The sequence below is a fragment of the Marmota marmota genome, unplaced genomic scaffold (assembly GCF_001458135.2).
Source record: "Marmota marmota marmota unplaced genomic scaffold, marMar, whole genome shotgun sequence".
Classification (NCBI taxonomy): Eukaryota; Metazoa; Chordata; class Mammalia; order Rodentia; family Sciuridae; genus Marmota; species Marmota marmota.
In genome coordinates this window covers 846,259-867,857 of record NW_025999891.1, presented here as the reverse complement: position 1 = coordinate 867,857, position 21,599 = coordinate 846,259, and the positions used below count along the sequence as shown (strand labels likewise).

Genomic DNA, 21,599 nt, shown 5'->3' with positions numbered 1-21,599 from the left:
TTCAATCCCCAGTACAAAAAAAAAAAAAAAAAAAACCACACAGGTTAAATCAGTAATATGTTATATCATGGAAATTTTTTTCTTGTTTTTGTTTTGCAATGCTAGGGACTGATTCCAGGATCCTACACATGCTAGGCCAGTGTTCTACCAATGAGCTACATCCCCAACCCTAGCACTGAGTTTTTAATGTGTTAGTTCTTTTTACTCCATACATGTCTTTCAATATTTATAAGCAAATATATTTTTCACCTGAAGTTAGAAAGACAAAATAGGCCATTTAGTTACTATTAAATGACAGGTAGCAAAAATAATAATTTTTTTCCCTTCAACAAACTTAGTCCAGGAGTAAACTATGATCTAAGATGGTCCAAGTGGAAAAAAAATCAAAAGTTCCATGGTAGGGAAAGAAAAAAGCTCTACCCTCAGCAATCCCATAAATATGACTTGACCATGACTAAACCAACCCAAGAACAAAACAGCCAAGGACCAGAGAAACCTGGAAAAACAGAGCCTCAGCCTGGTGATTCTGTGAATTCCTTGATCAAACTGTTCCTAAAGACCAAACTATTGTTGTGTTTTTCTGATATATAAGCCAAATAAACTTTCTTTAGTTAAGTCCATCTGAATTGGGTTTTTAAGTATTTCAAACCAAAAGCATCCTAATTGATATAATTTATAAATAAAAAACTGCTCTTATCTCTGTAAACAAGGCAAATTTAATTAAACATTCAACTACTTTAAAGCAAAAGACATTTTACCTTGGCTTCCAATTGGTTAGCAAAAAAGGGGGGGTTGCACATACAAAAATCATAGATTATTTCAGATTTTTCTTTAAGAGCATCCATCAGGAGTGTCTTTTGCGGCACTTTTACCACTAGGAGAAAAAATAAGAACTGTTAGCTAATATTAATGTGGTGGTGGTTTTAAGATATGTGAACAAATTCTTTGACACTACTCCCTTCGAGAGGTAGAATTCAATTACCCTTTGAGTGTAACTGCATTTAGTGACTCAATTTTATTAAATGGAATATGACAGAAGTGACCAGCTAAGTCATAGAGCAGCATGGCTTCCTCCTTGCTCTTGGTCTTGAATTCTGCTCTAGGAGAGGCCTACCTGGCATACTGTAAGGACACTCTAGAAGCACACAGAAATCCAGGTGGCAATGAAGTAAGGTTTCCCTCCTGCCATGTGAGTGAACCATTATCAAAGTATTCTGTCACCAATCTTTCAAGTGACAGGTATAGCCAACAACTTGAAAGTAACCTCATTAAAGACAGTGATTCAGAACCATCCAACTAAGACACACCCAAATTCCTAACCAACAGAAATGATGAGATAATGTTTATTGTTTGGAGTAATATGCTACATAGCAACAGACTGAAGCAAATGTATTAACAATATTATTATTTCTATTTTCAATAGTTTAAATAGTACTCAAAAAACCTTTATTTCTTTCTTAAAGAGATACAGCAAAACAACTTTAGTGAAAAAAATTAACAGCACTTTCATCTACACAATGGGCACAAAAATAAAATGTGCAGATCACAAAGGAATTTGACTACAGCTAGCATAGTTCCATGTACTAAAATTTAAAAGACAGTATAATTTAATCAACAATAGTTTCTTTCCTTTTAAAATCTTGGTAACACAGATAGCCAATTCTCATTATTCAAAATAGTTATATTCTATGAAGTTGCCATGTATACTGAATCACTAGTGTTAGGGGAAATAAAGGGTTAATCAGGTTTCTGCAAGCCTCTTGTCACATTTTCATTAACTGATAGATACGCAACCTTGCTTTATGTGTGTTTCAGTTTAAATACACCTCATTTAATATACATTGCTCACTGATTAACAATGAACTTATGGCAGCAACACTGTAACCCTTGTCTGAATGAAGCTTACCTAAGGCACTTATTTTCTCAGTAAAAAACCTCAAAGCCTTCTTGCACTTAGAAAGAGAAGACATCACTTCAACACTATATTTAAGAGCCACTTGAAATAACAAAATCACCAAAAAAAGCACAAAAATGTGGTATTATATAGACCACAAACACAAGACTTGTTCACAGTATTAGAACTGAGATAAGAAGGCAGAGCACTGCCTGCTTTAGTTATACATGAAAATGTACACACTGGGTGACTGAAATGTTTTGCTACTCTGCACGTGGCTGTGAATGACCACAAAAGCACCTTGAGTATTTATCTGGGTTTAAAAACAAATTTTAGCTATTAGCAAACCAATTTAACGTTTATATGGAGAGAAAAACCACTCAGACAAACCAATACAATACTAAAAGAACAAAGCCAAGAAGCTGTTATTACCTGACTTTAAGACTTGTAAAGCTATGGTAAAAAAAGATAGCCAGAAATGGTACAGCAATTCAGGAGGCTAAGGCAGGACAATCACAAGTTAGAGGTCAGCCTATGGAACTTAATGAGATCCTGTTTCAAAATTAAAAAAAAAAAATTGGGGCTGAGGCTGTGGCTCAGTGGTAGAGCGCTCATCTGGCACGTTTAAGGTACTGGGTTCAATCCTTAGCACCACAGAAAAATAAAGTCATGTGTCCACCTACAACTAAAAAAAAAATTAAAAAAGAAAAAATTTAAGGAAACAAAAGAAAAAAAAAAGCTACAGGGCTGGGGATATAGCTCAGTTGGTAGAGTGCTTCCCTTGCATGCACAAGGCCCTGAGTTCAATACCCAGCACCACAAAAGAAGAAGAAGAAGAAAGCTACTAAACACAAGACAGCGTAGCACTGATGAAAGAATAGATCAATGGAACAGAACAGAGAATTCTGGATTCTGGATCTATTTCTGAATAGACCCACCACAACAATGCAGTCAAGGGCCTGGGGCTTTAGCTCAGTGGTTGAGCACGTGCCCCACATGCGTAAGGCACTGGATTTGATCCTCAGCACCACATTAAAAAATTAAAAAAATAAAATATAATGTGTCCATCTACAACTAAAAAAAAATGCAGTCAACTGATTTTTGACAAAGGAACAAAAGCAATACAATGAAGCTTCTTTTCAACAAATAAAACTGGAATGACTAGTACATTTTTTCCACATGAGATGATGAACTTAAGATGCAAAAAATCCTTAATAAAATATTAGGAAATCATATTCAACAGCATGTTAAGAAGACTGTACATCAAGACCAAGTTGGTCTTATCCCAGGGTTGCAAGGTGGCTTAACATATGCAAATCAATAAATGCAATTCACCTCAAATAGAATTAAGGGGAAAAAATTATATAGGCATCTGAATAGATGCAAAGAAAGCCTTCCACAAAATTCAGCACCCATTCATTACAAAAACAATGAAGAAACCAGGAATAGAAGGAACTGACCTCAAAATCGTAAAGGCTATCTGCAACAAACCCATACGGAACAGGGGAAAAACAAAAAGCATTTCCTTAAAAATCTGGAACAACATAAGGATAGTCACTCTTACCAATCTTGTTCAATATAGTTCTTGAAACTCTAGCCAGAGCAATCAGGCAAGAGAAGAAAATTAAAGGAATACAAATAGGAAAGGAAGAAGTCAAATTATCTGTTTGTTTATAACAAGATCCTATATCTAGAAGACCCAAAAAAAACACTTCACCAGAAAACTTTTAGAGGTGATTAAAAAAAAAAAAATTCAGCAAAGTATCAAATCATAAAATCAACATACAAAAATCAACAGTTTGGGGGATGGGGTTATGGCTCAGTGGTACAGTGCTCGCCTAGCACACGAGGGCACTGGGTTCAATCCTCAGCACCACAAAAAAAATAAAATAAAGGAATTGTGTCCACCTACAACTAAAAAATATATTTTAAAAAAATCAATAGTTTTAGGGCTGGGGTTGTAGCTCAGTGGTACAGTGCTTGCCTAGCATGTGTGAGGCACTGGGTTCGATTCTCAGCACCGCATATAAATAAATGAATAAAATAAAGGTCCATCAACATCTAAAAAAAAAAAGTATCACTAACTTTAAAAAAAAATCAGTAGTTTTCCTATACACAAATAATGAATCTGCTGAGAAAGAAATCAGGAAAATAGTGTCATTAAAAATATCCTCAAAATGGTCTGGAACCATAGCTCAGTGGTAGAGACCTTGCCTAGCATGTACGAGGCACTAGGTTCAATTCTCAGCACCACTATAAATAAATAAATAAATAAATAAATAGGGGCTGGGGTTGTGGCTCAGTGGTAGAGCACTTGCCTAGCACGTGTGAGGCCCTGGCTGCTCAGCACCACATTAAAAAAAAACTCACTCTCTCTCCCTCTCTCTTTAAAAAAAAATAAAAAATAAAAAACAAATGAATAAATATATGTCCATTGACAATTAAAAAACAAAATCCTCAAAAATAAATAAATGAAATAAATCTAACTAAGGAAGTGAAAAAAATTCTACTATGAAAACCAGAGAACACTGCCAGGCGCAGTGGTACATGCCTGTAATTCAAGGGGTTCGGGAGGCTGAGACAGGAGGATGGTAAGTTCAAAGCCAGCCTCATCAATGGCAGCAAGGCAATAAGTAAGTCAATGAAACCCTGTCTCTAAGTAAAAAATATATATATAAAATAGGGCTGGGGATGTGGCTTAGTGGTCGAGTGCTCCTGAGTTCAAACCCTGGTACTGGGGCGGAGTGGGGGGGAACCACAAGAAAGAAACTGAAGAAGACACAAGAAGATGGAAAGACCTNTTTACTTTTTTTACTTTTTTTTTTTAAATATTTATTATTTATTTTTAGTTATCAGGCGGACACAACATCTTTGTTTGTATGTGGTGCTGAGGATCGAACCCGTGCCGCACGCATGCCAGGCGAGCGCGCTACCGCTTGAGCCACATCCCCAGCCCCTTATTTAAATTTTTAATATTTATTTTTCAGTTTTCGGCGGACACAACATCTTTGTTTGTATGTGATGCTGAGGATCGAACCCAGGCCGCACGCATGCCAGGCGAGCGCGCTACCGCTTGAGCCACATCCCCAGCCCTGCAAATCATTATTTAAAAAGGCACTTATACCTAAGATATATAAAGAAATTAATAATAAAAAGAGCCAGGTGCAGTGGCACACATGTGTAATCCCAGAGGCTCAGGAGGCTGAGGCAGGAGGATCACAAGTTCAAAGCCAGACTCAGCAAAAGTGAGGCACTAAGCAACTCAGTGAGACCCTGTCTCTAAATAAAATACATAATAGGGCTGGGGATGTGGCTCAGTGGTGGAGTGCCCCTGAGTTCATCTCCAGGTGAAGGAAGGAGAAGGCAAAACCCAATTTAGAAATGGGCAGGAGGAGTGGAGGTGTATGTAGTTCAGTGGTAGAGTACTTGCTCACATGTGTGAGGCCCTGGGTTTAATCCCAAACAAAAACAAAGCAGGGGGAGGCAGAAAATCTGAATAGGCAAATCTAAAATACAAATAATCACATGAAAAGGTGCCTAATATCATCAGCCATCAGGGAAATCAAAACCACAGTGACTATAACCACTATGGAAAACGGTATGAAGATTTCCATATGACCACATGATCCAGGTATACCATTCTTCAGTATTTATCCTGAAGAATTAAAGTCATCAGGGGCTGGAGATGTGGCTCAATCGGTAGCGCGCTCGCCTGGCATGCGTGCGGCCTGGGTTCGATCCTCAGCACCACATACAAAGATGTTGTGTCCGCCAAGAACTAAAAAATAAATAAATATAAAAAAAAAAAAAAAAAAAAAAAAATTAAAAAAAAAAAAAAAAAAAAAAAGACAGACATAAACCAAGATCAAGATCAGGTGTATTCTTTCCTAAGACAAAACACAAGCTACAGTTTGGTATTTCTAACAATAAAATGCCACAGAAATTAATCAACAACTTGTTAAGTTTTCAGGGGCAAATATTTGCGATACACGCAGATTCTAGAAAGAAGACAGAACACCAATCCTGAAATCTGGTCTAGGGAAACACATGCCCAGGGAAGCCAGCAGACGGCAATGTCACAAACAGCCACAGCAGGTCCAACAGATTGGACCTACTGGCAACACACTCGTGAAAGGTACTAAGCTTAAACAACAGAACAGCTTATAAATTTACTTGGGAAAAAGCTCAGAATTTGAGATTCAAACGCTCTAGAATACCTGTAAATAGTGCTTAAATTTGCTTAATTCCCACAGGCTTTACACTAAGAAACTTACAGCATCAAACTGAGTGAAAAATGACTCAGGTTTCTTCTCTATATCCTCAGTGTCCACCTTCACATCCACCATGGGGTTGAGATTCTGGGCTCGCTCCAAAGAGGCTTCAGCCCTATTTCGGCCAACAGACCCAGTACGAATCAGGAATTGAGCTCTGGGATCTTCTGGAGATACCTGGGAATAAATATTTTTTCTTAGTGCTTGAATTTTCCTTGAAAACAAATCTCAAAGACAGTGAACTGATTTAAGACAACAGCTAAAATACTTACCATCAAATTGTACGGCTCCTATAATAATCAGCATAATGCAGAGTCCCTACTCTTAATTCCTTCTGAAATTATTTTTCTTTTTATATTTTTTAATATTTTTTTTAACATGTCCCTCAGGTCTCCATTTGAGAAGTTTTGTTAAATTCATTGGCACCCAGACCAGGGCAATACTGCCCTACCTGGTGGCTCAGTATTAGCATGGCAACTCATCACTGGGACACCTTCCGAGATTTAAATAGGACATTTTAATGGTTTTTAATTGGTCATTGATGGTTAAATAGCACCCCCTTGTGTTCATAAGGGAAATTCACTCAGGAACTCCATGCTTTTTTCCACTTAAATCTGCTTAAATTTATAACCACTGTAACAATTACCAATGGTAAGAATTGACTAAGTACCTATCATGTGCCCAACCTTAAGCATTCATGGAAACATTAGGTAGTTTAAAGGATGCAGTCCCTGTCTACAAAGGATTTAAAAACAATGCAAAAACCAGACACAATTAAGAATACTTAAAATGAACTTTTAAATTCAATTCAAACTCAGGAGGAAAGATGAGTGGGGACTAGAGCAGAGGAATTTTACCATACGGCTGGATGTCAGCACAGTAGAGCTTCAAATATAGAATACTGTAACTCCCTGATAGCCAGAGGGATTACAGATTCCATACAGCTCACAAAGCATTTTTTCACACACCACAAACATCTAACTGAACTCTTAATCTCTGCAAATGACTTCGCCACCTTCATTGAGACTAGGTTCAACAGAAGTAATCTCCCTTCATCTCCTCCTACTAAGTATCCAGGTACACACACTTCCTTACTGTCTTTCCTCCAAGAAAATGAACTGGCCCTCCTCCCACTCCAGATCAACCCTCTAACAGTATCTTTGACCCATCCCCTCCTCTTTCTTCAGAGATCTCTATACTGAGAGACTAGATATCACAGTGGTTAAGAGCAAAGACTCTGGAATAATTCAGGTTGCGTTAAAACCTTTAATTCAAATCCTGGTTCAACAACTTACTGTATGACCTTGAGAAAAGCATGTGAGATTCACAAGTAAAATGAAGATGTTAATAAAAAAACATAAAACTCATTAATTCCTCCATCAGTGCCAGTCATTATTACTGTCAGTCCAAAGAGCACAACTTGCTTGCAACTTTCTACTTGTCCCCTGTCCTCTCAGACCCTCTTCTTCCTTCCCTTTTTTCCCTGTCCCTATTTGCCCCTAAGTTTTCATCTCAAAACCATTCATCTTTTCACTCTGTATATAGTTCCATAAACCATCTCTATTATCTCTATTATCAAGGTCTTTACTCAAATCCCTTGTGCCTCTCACCTACACTACTAAAAAAGCCTTGTAAGTTATCTTCCCTGTACCCTGTGCTAATCATAGTTCTACCCAGATTGTTCTAGATCTAAATTAGTGATCTACCTGAATAATGTCTATTTTGCCAAGTGTGATGGCGCATGCCTGTAATCCCAAAGGCTTGGGAGGCTGAGGCAGGAGGATTTCCAGTTCAAAGCCAGAAACTCGGGCTGGGGTTGTAGCTCAGTGGTAGAGCACTTGCCTAGCATGTGTGAGGCACTGGGTTCAATTCTCAGCACCACTTAAAAACAATTAAATAAAATAAAGGTATTGTGTTTATTTAAAAAAAAAAAAAAAAGCCAGCAACTCAGTGAGACCCTCTCTCTAAATAAAATACAAAACAGGGCTGGGGATGTGGCTCAGTGGTCTAATGCCCCCATGTTCAATCCCCGGTACCCACCCCCCAAAAAAAAGTATTTGTATTTTTATTTGTGACGAAGCCTAAAGCCAACCAGGTTAAGTTCTCTTTACATCTGAAGCTAATGAACCCACAGCACCTGGGGAACTGAGTAAAAGTTTGANAAAAAAAAAAAAAAAAAAAAAAAAAGAAGAAGAAGAAGAAAGCTACTAAACACAAGACAGCGTAGCACTGATGAAAGAATAGATCAATGGAACAGAACAGAGAATTCTGGATTCTGGATCTATTTCTGAATAGACCCACCACAACAATGCAGTCAAGGGCCTGGGGCTTTAGCTCAGTGGTTGAGCACGTGCCCCACATGCGTAAGGCACTGGATTTGATCCTCAGCACCACATTAAAAAATTAAAAAAATAAAATATAATGTGTCCATCTACAACTAAAAAAAAATGCAGTCAACTGATTTTTGACAAAGGAACAAAAGCAATACAATGAAGCTTCTTTTCAACAAATAAAACTGGAATGACTAGTACATTTTTTCCACATGAGATGATGAACTTAAGATGCAAAAAATCCTTAATAAAATATTAGGAAATCATATTCAACAGCATGTTAAGAAGACTGTACATCAAGACCAAGTTGGTCTTATCCCAGGGTTGCAAGGTGGCTTAACATATGCAAATCAATAAATGCAATTCACCTCAAATAGAATTAAGGGGAAAAAATTATATAGGCATCTGAATAGATGCAAAGAAAGCCTTCCACAAAATTCAGCACCCATTCATTACAAAAACAATGAAGAAACCAGGAATAGAAGGAACTGACCTCAAAATCGTAAAGGCTATCTGCAACAAACCCATACGGAACAGGGGAAAAACAAAAAGCATTTCCTTAAAAATCTGGAACAACATAAGGATAGTCACTCTTACCAATCTTGTTCAATATAGTTCTTGAAACTCTAGCCAGAGCAATCAGGCAAGAGAAGAAAATTAAAGGAATACAAATAGGAAAGGAAGAAGTCAAATTATCTGTTTGTTTATAACAAGATCCTATATCTAGAAGACCCAAAAAAAACACTTCACCAGAAAACTTTTAGAGGTGATTAAAAAAAAAAAAATTCAGCAAAGTATCAAATCATAAAATCAACATACAAAAATCAACAGTTTGGGGGATGGGGTTATGGCTCAGTGGTACAGTGCTCGCCTAGCACACGAGGGCACTGGGTTCAATCCTCAGCACCACAAAAAAAATAAAATAAAGGAATTGTGTCCACCTACAACTAAAAAATATATTTTAAAAAAATCAATAGTTTTAGGGCTGGGGTTGTAGCTCAGTGGTACAGTGCTTGCCTAGCATGTGTGAGGCACTGGGTTCGATTCTCAGCACCGCATATAAATAAATGAATAAAATAAAGGTCCATCAACATCTAAAAAAAAAAAGTATCACTAACTTTAAAAAAAAATCAGTAGTTTTCCTATACACAAATAATGAATCTGCTGAGAAAGAAATCAGGAAAATAGTGTCATTAAAAATATCCTCAAAATGGTCTGGAACCATAGCTCAGTGGTAGAGACCTTGCCTAGCATGTACGAGGCACTAGGTTCAATTCTCAGCACCACTATAAATAAATAAATAAATAAATAAATAGGGGCTGGGGTTGTGGCTCAGTGGTAGAGCACTTGCCTAGCACGTGTGAGGCCCTGGCTGCTCAGCACCACATTAAAAAAAAACTCACTCTCTCTCCCTCTCTCTTTAAAAAAAAATAAAAAATAAAAAACAAATGAATAAATATATGTCCATTGACAATTAAAAAACAAAATCCTCAAAAATAAATAAATGAAATAAATCTAACTAAGGAAGTGAAAAAAATTCTACTATGAAAACCAGAGAACACTGCCAGGCGCAGTGGTACATGCCTGTAATTCAAGGGGTTCGGGAGGCTGAGACAGGAGGATGGTAAGTTCAAAGCCAGCCTCATCAATGGCAGCAAGGCAATAAGTAAGTCAATGAAACCCTGTCTCTAAGTAAAAAATATATATATAAAATAGGGCTGGGGATGTGGCTTAGTGGTCGAGTGCTCCTGAGTTCAAACCCTGGTACTGGGGCGGAGTGGGGGGGAACCACAAGAAAGAAACTGAAGAAGACACAAGAAGATGGAAAGACCTCCTATGTTCAGGGATAGGCAGAATTATTATTGTTAAAATGGCCATACTACCAAAAATGAGATACAGATTCAACACAATCCCCATCAAAGACCAATTCTTTACAGAATTATACAAAACAGTTCTAAAATTCACATAGAAGAATAAAAGCCCCTGAACAGCCAAAGCAATCCTGAGCAAGAACAGCGATGCAAGAGGAATCACAACACCCAATTTCAAATTACACTACAGAGTTATAGTAAAAAAAAAAAAACTGCACGGTACTGGCATAAAAACAGACATTGTAGCCAGGCTCAGTGGTGCATGCCTATAATCCCAGCAGCCCGGGAGGCTGAGATAGGAAGCTTTCGAGTTCAAAACCAGCCTCAGCACAGAAAGGAACCAAACAACTCAGTGAGACCCTGTCTCTAAATAAAATATTAAAAAGGACTGGGGATGTGGCTCAGTAGTTAAGCACACCTGGATTCAATCCCTGGTGCTAGAAAAAGAAAAAACAAACAAAGAAAAAAAAATTCCAACAAATAGGAGCAGGAAACGATAATCTTTTTTTTTTTAATATCTTTATTATATTCACTTATTTTTATGTGGTGCTGAGGATCAAACTCAGTGCCTCACGTGTGTGAGGCAAGCACTCTGCCACTGAGCCACAACCCCAGCCCCATGGAAATGATAATCTTAATAAGACCCCTAAGACTCAGGAAATAATCTAAAGAATTAATAAATAGGATGGCATCAAATTAAAAAACTCCTGCACAGCAAAGAAAGCAAGTGAAGAAAGAACCTACAGAATGGGAGAAAAATCTTTGCTAACTACTCTTCTGACAGAGGATTAATATTCAGAATATGTAAGGAACTCAAAAAACTTAACATCACAAAAACAACCTGATTAATAAATGAACTGAATAGACACTCCTCAAAAGAAATACAAATAGCCAACAAACATGAAAAATTTCAACATCGTTAACAATTAGGGAAATGTGAATCAAAACTACACCGAGATTTCATCTCACTCCAGTTAGAATTGCAGTCATCAAGAACACAAACAATAATAAATGCTGGAGAGGATGTGGAGAAAAAGGAACACTTTGGGCAGAACTATAAATTAGTACAACAACCATGAAAACTGATATCGAGGTTCCTCAAAAGATTAGGAATGGAACCACCATATTACCCAGCTATACCACTTCTCAGTACTTAGCCTAAAGAATTAAAGTCAGCATACTATAGCAATATAGGAATATCCTTGTTTATTTGTTTGGGTACTGGGGATTGAATTCAGGGGCACTCAACCATTGAGCCACATCCCCAGCCCTATTTTGTATTTTATTTAGAGACAGGGTCTCACTGGGTTGCTTAGCGTCTCACATTGGATGAGCCTGGATTTGAACTCACAATCCTCCTGCCTCAGCCTCCTGAGCTGCTGGGATTACAGGCATGTGTCACCATGCCCGGCTGATTACCCATGTTAATAGCAGCACAATTCACAATAGCCAAACTACAGAACCAGTCTAGGGATCTATGCATGGAAAAATAGATTTTTAAAATGTAGTATATATACACAATGGAATTTTGTTCAGCCACAAAGACTGAAATTATGTCATTTGCAGGAAAATGGGTGGAACTTGAGAATATTATATTGTCCAGCACAGTGGCACATGCCTGTAATCCCAGCTACTTAAGAGGCTGAGGCAGGTGGATCACAAGTCAAGGCCAGCTTCAGCAACACAGCAAGGCCTAAGCAACTTAGTGATACTCTGCCTCAAAAAGGGCTGGGGACAGGGCTAGGTAGCTATAGCTCAGTGGTAAAGTGCTTGCCTAGCATGTTGTGAGGCACTGAGTTCAATTCTCAGCACAGCATGTTAAAAAAATAAAGGTCCATCAACAAGCATTAAAAAAAAAAAAAAAAAAGCGGGAGGGTGACCTGAGGACCTAGCTCAGTGGTAAAAAGAACCACCCCTGAGTTTTAAAAAAAAAAAAGTTATGGGGCTGGGTTGTGGCTCAGTGGTAAAGCCCTTGCATGGCACAGATGAGGCCCTGGGTTTAATCCTCAGCACCACATAAAAAATAAATAAATAATAAAATTAGGGCTGGGGATGTGGCTCAAGCGGTAGCGCGCTCGCCTGGCATGCGTGCGGCCCGGGTTCGATCCTCAGTACCACATACAAACAAAGATGTTGTGTCCGCCCATAACTAAAAAATAAATATTAAAATTCTCTCTCTCTCTCTCTCTCTCTGTCTCTCTCTTAAAAAAAATAATAATAATAATAAAATTAAGGTTGAATTCTTTAAAAAGAAAAAATTAAAAACATTACGCAATTATGTTAAGCAAAATGAACCAAACTCAGAAAGTCAGGGGTGGCATGTTTTCTCTAATATGTGGAAGCTAGAGAGGAAAAGGAAAAGAAAATCAAAGGGAAATCAGCAGAGAAGAGGAAAGGGACCAGGGCAAGGGAGGAAGGGAATGAAAGGGAAATAACAGGAAATAATATTGACCAAATTATATTGTTATATTGTGTGCATATGCAAATATGTAACAATAAATCCCACCATTATGTGCAACTATGATGCACCAATAAAAAAACATGGGAGAGTTGGGCATGGTGGCCCACACCTGTAATCCCAGCAGCTCAGGAGGTTGAGGCAGGAGGATAGTAAGTTCAAAGCCAGCCTCAGCAAAATTGAGGCACTAAGCAACTAAGTGAGACCCTGTCTCTAAATAAAATACAAAATAGGGCTGGGACGTGGGTCAGTGGTTGAGTGCCCCAAGCTCAATCCCCAGCCCTTACACACACACACACACACAAAAAAAAAAAAAACCCACAGGGGTTAAAAATCTGTGAAAAAAGAAAGTTTAAAAAAAAAATCTAGAAATAGACCTTTGACAAAAATTAGTTCAAAACAGATCACAGAACTAAATACAAAAAGCAAAGCAATAAAACTCCCAGAAGATAACATAGGAGAATATCTAGATCATCCTGGATATGGAGATGATGTTTTAGATAAAACACCAAAGGCATGATTCACAAAGGAAAGAATCAATAAGCTAGACCTCATTAAAATTAAAATTTTTGCTCTATGAAAATTTTTGCTTTTATTCAAGAGAATAAAAAGAAAAGTACCAGGCTACAAGAAAATATTTGCAGAAAATATGTAATAAAGAACTACTATCCAAAATACATGAAGGATTCTGCCAGGTGCAGTAGTGCACTGTAATCCCAGCTACTTGAGAGGCAGAGACAGGAGAATTACAAGTTTGAGGCCAGGCTCAGCAATTTCAGTCACTAGCACCTCAAGGATTCCTTTCACTCAATTTTGCTATGAATTTTTCTATAAAATAAAGTATGTTAAAATACAAACCAAAACCACTTATGGACATCGGCAAATTAAAAAGGTTCAAGAAAATCTACTTAAATAAACTGATTTCAGCAAGTAGGAAAATTCATAGAGAACCCAGAAACAATGTGGATCAACTGTACTTACTTTTTTTTTTTTTAAATTCTGGTATTAAAACAGCAAACCCAATTACAATGTGTCATTTTTTTTTAATTATCAAAGTCTGTATATTAAAGCCAAAGATAACAAGACTTGTTAACTTAGGTTAATAAACAAAGCCTGAAGGGGAATTTATTCTGTTGAGCTGACCTTTTATGAGATCAGATAAGTTATTCTGTTCCACATTTTTCTTTGCATAGTTGAAACACATATCATCCACTTCTGTAGCAAGGAAATACCAGCCATTTAAGGTTGCTCCAAGTAAGGGATAGATGCAGGATGCCCCAGTACCTAGTAAAATAAAAATTTAGAACACATTCTACACATGAAAGAAACGTGAAAATAACAATGAGAACATCATTCTTCTCTTCTCAGATTTCTCATAGCTTTAACAGTTTAAATCACAAGCTGGGGGGCCAGGGTTGTGACTCAGTGGCAGAGCATTTGCGTAGCATGCATGAGGCACTGAGTTCCATCCCTGGGACCATATTAAAAATAAATAAATAAATAAAATTGGGCTGGGGATGTGGCTCAAGTGGTAGCGTGCTCGCCTGGCATGCTTGCGGCCCGGGTTCGATCCTCAGCACCACATACAAAACAAAGATGTTGTATCCGCCGATAACTAAAAAATAAATATTAAAATTCTCTCTCCCTCTCTCTCTCCTCTCTCACTCTCTCTTTAAAAAAAAATAAAATAAAATAAAAATAAAATAAAATAAAGATATTGTATCCATCTATGAGAGAGAGAGAAAGAAAAAAATATATACATATATATACACATAAATAAAAAACTGGTTCATACTATGGCTCCTGGGTTCTCTATTTCATATATGTTAACTCTACTTGTAAGTAGAGTTAGGCTCCATAGAAGACAGAACCCTTGTTGTCCTCCTCATTCGTGTGTTGTACGTAAAATGAAGTTTACATCAATGAAGGTCAAGAAATATGAAACTGACTAAGCAAAAATGGTCCAAATTCAATTTAATTTAATGCTTTAAAAAAAGACATCATTTGGCCATGTGCGGTGGCACACACCTATAATCTCAGCAGTTTAGGAGCTGAGGCAGGAGGAACATAGGTTCAAGGCCAGCTTCAGCAACTTAGCAAGGCTCTATGCAACTCAGCAAGACCCTGTGTATAAATAAAATATAAAAAAGAGTTGGAGATGTGGCTCAGTGGGTAGTGAACCTGGGTACGAACAAAAAAAAAAAGTCATTTTAAATCTCACACAAACTCAATTTTCTTTTTTTTTTTTTTAATTCTATCCGTTAAAATATCATAGCAACATCTTAAAACAGATCAATGTACACATCCCATTCTCCAAAAAGCAGAACAAAATATATAGGGTGCAAATTTTTCACAACATCAGACAGTCCAATTCCCCACATTTCCATAAATTGTCACCTGAATGAAATCAAAAGTTTAAAGAAAAAAATTAAACAAACAAAACTAAAGACAACCATTTTTTTAGATGCAGAGACATGGAAAAATATTTCATTTGGATCCAAAACATCAGAATTGGGCTAGCCCCACCACAAATTCAAAGGAGATATTCACAGATAAATGCTCCAGGCAAAAATTATTCTTTAACCAACTAGGGTTTGGTCCTAAACTGACATGAAGAATCACTAGTCCTGGACTGGTCTATATACTAACCACAAATATTGCCTTAAACCACTGTCTAATCTTGGCCAATTAGATCCTAGAGAGTATATTTGAGAGAAGGAAAGTCAGTGTTTCTCCTGAAGGGCTAAACCAGCAATCAGCCTAAACCAGCCACTTCAGATCTATTTTCCCCTGACCACATCCTGGTTCCAGTCTAGTTCCTAGTGATCTGGCAGGAAGCATTAGAGTCTGGAGGTGCTCCTAACCCAGAGGAAAACCAAGGGAGATATTCTGAACATGTTAGGAAAAGACAGGATGATTCATGGCTGCAACATTTTAGCTCTTTGACGGTCATAATGACTGCTGTCCAAGTCTCCTGGTCCTAAGCAGTTTGGGCAAACTACTCCTCAGGGATTTGTTAGATGTGGAGGAGGGAAGGAGGGTCCTCTCAGAACCCACAATTTTTTAGCTCTACTGGCAATTCTGGTGAACCAGAGTCATCTGGAATAAGAAAATGTCAGTAGCCCTTTCAGCTCTGTAATAAAAAAATCCAGATCAGGTTCCAGGCCCTTGACTCTCATACAACTGCCTCTCTCTTCATACTACAATTTCATTTCAAATAAAAGTGTGCTTACCTCCAGGATAATAAATGTAGGTAAAAGATCTACTCTCTGCCCACCCCCAAAAAAGTTTTGTCTCAATTCTCAAGACCAAAAACCTTGCATTCTGACATTCTAATGCCCTCAGAAAGACAAATGACATCTTTTAAGTGAGTAATAATCTTTATAATGATAAATATAAATGGAAAGTAATAATCATAGAATTAGAGCAAACTGATGGAGTCTGGGGGAAGAATTTATATAAAACCCTAATTAGATTGAATATGATTTCAGCAAGCATTGCCCCTTGTGAAGAGCTAAAATCCACTAACCTCCTATATCCCCAAGTGCTATTTTAGAGAGTTTGGGGCATAATTAAAATCAAGTTTGCACCAAATAGGCTGTTAAGCTATCAAAGCTTTCTAGAACCATCCACCAGTTCTCTGCCATGAATATAAAAGGGTAAGAACTTTAAGAAAAAATCTCAATGTTTTTACAGTGCTTAAGCTCATATGGAGTGCTCAAATTTTGAATGTGAAAAGAATGATGTATTTATCCAGCAACATTCAATAAATCATTTATTGGACAAATATTATATGCCAGAAACTTTGCTAGCTTTGGAATATTATAATAACCGAAAATTAACTATACTTTGCAATCTAGCGGCAGAGAATAACATTAGTCAAAAAATTGAAAACAGTACAGTTTTAAACTGAAATAAATGCCATGAAGAAAGAAACAAGGCTTTCTGAAACACTGATTATAACCAAGGAACTTGTGTTAGCCTGGAAGGTCAGAGAAAGCTTTTCTTGAGTTGTCATGTACAGTATTATATAAAAAAGAATAAACAAGGTAATGATGAGGGAAGTTCCAGGCACAGGAAACAACATACAAAGTTCTGGGGGCTATGGTGCCTTATTAGAAGAATCTAAAAAAAGGATAGAAAACAAAGCAATGTCTGGGGAGAATAGTATACACCTGTAATTCCAGCTACTCAGGAGGCTGAGACAGGAGGATCACAAGTTCAAGACCAACCTCAGCCACTTAAAAAGACCCTGTCTCAAAATAAAAAATAAAAAGGGCTAGGGATATAGCTCAGTAGTAGAGCACCCCTGGGTTCAACCTTAGTACATAAAGGGAGGAGTAGGACAGGGAAAGAACCATATAAGATGGGCTTAGAGAGGCCTTCAGAAGAAGGCAAGGATCATACAAAGGTAAATCTAAAAGGCCAATTCAAAGTTTTGGGTGTTTACCACAAAAGCATTAAGAACCCATTAAAGTGGTGAAAATGCAATCAGATGTGGAGTTATAGATATCTTATGAATGCAGGGCAGAGAACAGAATGGAGGGACAATTGAGTGGATGACAGCATACCAGCTGAGAAGTTATCCTGTAGATAAGGTAACTTGTTATCCTGTAGATGATGATAACTTGGATTGGGGATGATGGCAGTGGAGACAGAAGTAGATGATTTAAGAAATATTAAGGGAGCTGGGGATGTGGTTCAATAGTACAGTGTGAGGCTAGGAGGGAGGAAGGAATGAAGGAAGGAAGGGAGAAAGATTGACTTAAGAAAGCCAGAGGGCTGGGGATATAAGCTCAGTTAGAGTGCTTGCCTTGCATGAACAAGGCCTGGGTTCAGGCTCTAGCACCAAAAAAAAAAAAAAAACTGAGGCAGGAGCAACACTTTAAGTCCAGGAATTTGAAATAAGCCTGGGCAACACAGTAAGACCCAGTCCCCCAATAAATGAATCAACAGGAAATAGTGAAGAATATTCTCAGTGAGAATGAGAAATATCAAGGATGACAGAGTGGATTGTGGTAGATTCACTGAAATAATGGGACTAGTAAGAAACACTATGTTTTGGTCTTGGACATAGCAAGTCTGGCACATTTTTCAGATATCCAAGTTTCTTACGTGTATGAGATCAGAGGTCAAGGAAAAGCAATCCATGGGGCTGGGGCTATAGCTCAGTGGTAGAGTGCTTGCCTAGCAAGTTTGAGGCCCTGGGTTCAATCCTTAGCACTATATTTAGTAAATAGAATAAAGGTGTTGTGGGGAAAAGGAAAAGAAAAAACAATCCAAGTTGAAAGAATATATAAATATGGGACTTATTTGCATGGAGGTAGTAAAGTCACAGACATGAGTGAAATTGCTAGGGTAGGGTGCTGAATGAGAAAAGGCTAAAGACTGGGCCTTAAGTAAGGATTATCAGTATCAAACAGTCAGAACAGGAAGGTAAGCCTGAAAAGTGAAAGAAGAGCAAGTAGAAATGAATAAGAAAAACCAGAAGAGACTGTTGCCATGGAAGCAAATGGAGAACAGTGCGTGAAAGAAAGGAGAAGTCAAAAAAATGCTGTTGAAAAGGTCATGTAAGATGAAGACTCAAAGAGTTCACTGAAAATGCAAGCAAAAGTCAAAGTTACACATTTAGTACTATCAACACATTGTGACCATTAACTATACTATATCTAGAAACAGACACAGAGTTGTTAATTCAATCTTTCCTATAAAGAATTAGTTAAGGACAAAGGATTAAAAGAAAAAAAATTAAAACCCTATCAAATAACAACAGTGAGTAAAACAAACCATTAAGAAATAAAGATGCCCTGGGTTTGTGGCTCAGCAATAGAGCACTTGCCTAGCACGCATGAGGCCCTGGGTTCGATCCTTAGACCACATAAAAATAAATAAGTAAAATAAAGGTATTGTATCCAACTACAAAAAAAAAAAAAAATTAAAAAAAAAAAAAAGAAGAAGAAATTCAGGGGCTGGGGTTGTGGCTCAGTGGTAGAGCACTGGCATAGCATATGCAGGGGCCTGGGTTCGAGTCTCAGAACCACATAAAAATAAATAAATAAAATATTTCAAAAGAAAGAAAGAGAGAGAAAAAGACATCTTTATTTATAAGAACATCTTACATGAACTCAACTTTTTCCTGACTTTAATCTTGGACTAAATACCCTCTCTACAAATAATCACCCAAAAGTATTCAGGCCCACATGATCTTTTATTAACTGGCCATTGCCATAAAACCTCAGTATGATGATGTCTATACTAACATCAATTGATTCAGAGTAAAGATAAGGCCCAACAGTCATGGAAATCAATGTGGAAATCTGCAAAGCTAAGACAAGAGCCTCACTTTCATCCTGTACCTCTTTTACCACCTTGCTCCCTGTTTGGAGCCGAAAACCCCTTCTCAGGAGAAATCTACAGCAGAAAAGCCCAAGTATAGTGGATAAGAACAGTAGTTAAACTAGGCCAGCTTCTTTCACACAACAAATACTCAGTAGTTTATTAAGAATTTGGCCTTGCAAAACTTTTGAAACTTATGTTTAGCCACAAAAGAATTTAAAACTATATACCTATGTCGATTCCTCTTCGGAGAGTACTTTTGTCAGAGTCCTGATGACCAATCAGATCTTCCACCCAATGAATATAGTTGAGTCTCAACGGAACTGTGGGAATTAGTCTCTCCAATGGAATATCAATAGAAAGTCCAAAATCTTCCTTTAGGAGAGTACAAGTCAGAGCTCTGACTGCTTCAGGGTCTTTAAAATTAACACTGTGGGATGAAGAAAAAGAAAGAAAACTGATTACTAAGATTCACTATAATGTACAAGCTCTATGGCCACCAGGCATTACCAAACACCCATCTAAATTTCATAAACAACTCACACACAAATAGGTGTCTNGGGGGGGGGGGGGGCAGTACTCATGATTGTACCCAGGGGTACTCTACACTGATTTACATACATATCCCCAGCCATTTCTATATTTCACTTTGAGGCAGGGTTTCAGCAAACCTCCTGCCTCAGCCTCTATAGCAGGAAGGATTACAGGCATGTGCCACCATGCCTGACTTTCATGGCCAGCTCAATGACTATGCTTTTTGCAGTACTATGCCAGATGACACCAATGACCATTTCAAAGAATATAGCCACATCCACTTCAAGGTAATTAATTAACATCAAGTGGGTTTGCCAGCCCAGTTTGCCAGATCTCTATTACATTTAAACAAAACCAGCAATCTTTATTTTCATACAAAATTTCTTCTATTCTTAAAATCTATATGGTCAGTAAATAATAACTAAATTTTGTACAACTCACAGGCTGACAGGTTGGACCCTCTATTGTAAACAGTAGAAATGTAAAGAAAGTGGGTATATTTGGTTACTCTGTAGGTTTTGTTTCTTAGTATTGGGGATTGAGCCCAGGGGCACCTTACTACTGTGTGACATCCCCAATACTTTTTATTTTTAATTTTGAGACAGGGTCTTGCTAAGTTACTGAGAAACTTACTAAGTTGCCTACACTGACCTTGAACTTGTGATCTTCCTGCCTCAGCCTCCAGCTTCCAGCCTCCCAAATTCCTGGGATTACGGGCATGCACCACCAAGTTTGGCTGACTTCTTAATTTTCATTCTTTTATTTAAGTACTAGGGATTAAACCCAGGGCCTTGCACATGATAGGCAAGCACTTTACCACTGAGCTATATTCCCAGCTTACTCCATACTTTTAAAGGTGAAATATAAAAATGCTTCCCTCTCTTTATTGCTACTTCATATACCTGAGTTATATAGAGTAGGTTAGAATTTTTAAGAAGTTATACTGGCATGCATTCCATTCTTCATTCAACAGACATTTTTATCAGTTGCAATAAGCAAGCACAGTCTGGTAAAGGACAGCTTTGAATCCAATACACATGTAAAATTCTGTGATAAATACTGTAAAAAATAGGTAGAAGGTGCTATGAGACCCAGTTAATGAATTAATCTGTCTTAAGAAGGTCAGGCAAGGTTTCCCTGCAGAGATAGATAGCTGAGAGTAGAAAAAAATTAACACAGGAAAGAAAATGGGGCAAGGGAACATAACATTCTATGTATAAAATGCAGTGGGCAAAGCAAGTGCACACAGTTCAAGATGATGCTGGAGAGGAAGATAGAGGCCAAATTCCTAGTGCCTTATAATTAGAACGAACATTACAATTTTCTCCCCCAATCCAGAACCTTTATAAAAGTGAGAGTGCCCCTGGATTCAATCCCTAGTACCAAGTGGGGGGAAACAAAAATTTAAAGAAAGCCTTGAGGAATGCTTTAGCAGCTACACGTACAGTCATTATAGAGAAAGCTCCACAAGGAGACCAAAGGAGGCCACAGTGATAACAAGGAAAGCAAGAGCAATATGGTATCAGAGAAGACAAAGAGGAGGGTGTCCATGAAGGAGAACAGTAGAAGCAGCATAACTTGTTGCTCAAAAGTCAACTGAGGGGCTGGAGTTGTGGTTCAATGGTAGGGTGCTTGCCTAGCATGTGTGAGGCAGAGTTCAATTCTCAGCACCACATATAAAATAAAGGTCCATTGACAACAGAAGAAGAAGAAAAAAGAAAGAAGAAAGAAGGAGGAGGAGGAGGAGGAGAAAAGAAAGAAGAAGAAGGAAGAAGAAGAAGAGGAGGAGGAGGAGGAGGAGGAAAAAACTACTATTAAAAATAAATAAAGGCATGATGTTCATCTACAACTACAAAAACAGATAAATAAAGGCACTGTGTCCAACTACAACTAAAAAAAAAAAAA

At 37.7% G+C, this 21,599-nt stretch overlaps 1 protein-coding gene and 1 non-coding gene across 2 annotated transcripts in view; both read right to left on the bottom strand.

Moving 5' to 3' along the window:
- Nucleotides 1-21,599, bottom strand: part of Mettl16 (methyltransferase 16, N6-methyladenosine) — an 81,645-nt gene that overhangs the window by 38,908 nt on the left and 21,138 nt on the right. The window contains exons 3-5 of the mRNA XM_015500982.2: nucleotides 19,391-19,590; nucleotides 13,968-14,108; nucleotides 759-874 (exon numbers count right to left, since the gene is read on the bottom strand). Of these exons, the coding sequence (XP_015356468.1) occupies nucleotides 759-874; nucleotides 13,968-14,108; nucleotides 19,391-19,590 (457 nt within the window). The remainder of the gene's footprint in view (nucleotides 1-758; nucleotides 875-13,967; nucleotides 14,109-19,390; nucleotides 19,591-21,599) is intronic.
- LOC125613759 lies at nucleotides 6,546-6,655 on the bottom strand. Its single transcript, XR_007344329.1, has one exon. It is a non-coding gene; the product is annotated as a small nucleolar RNA U6-53/MBII-28 (small nucleolar RNA).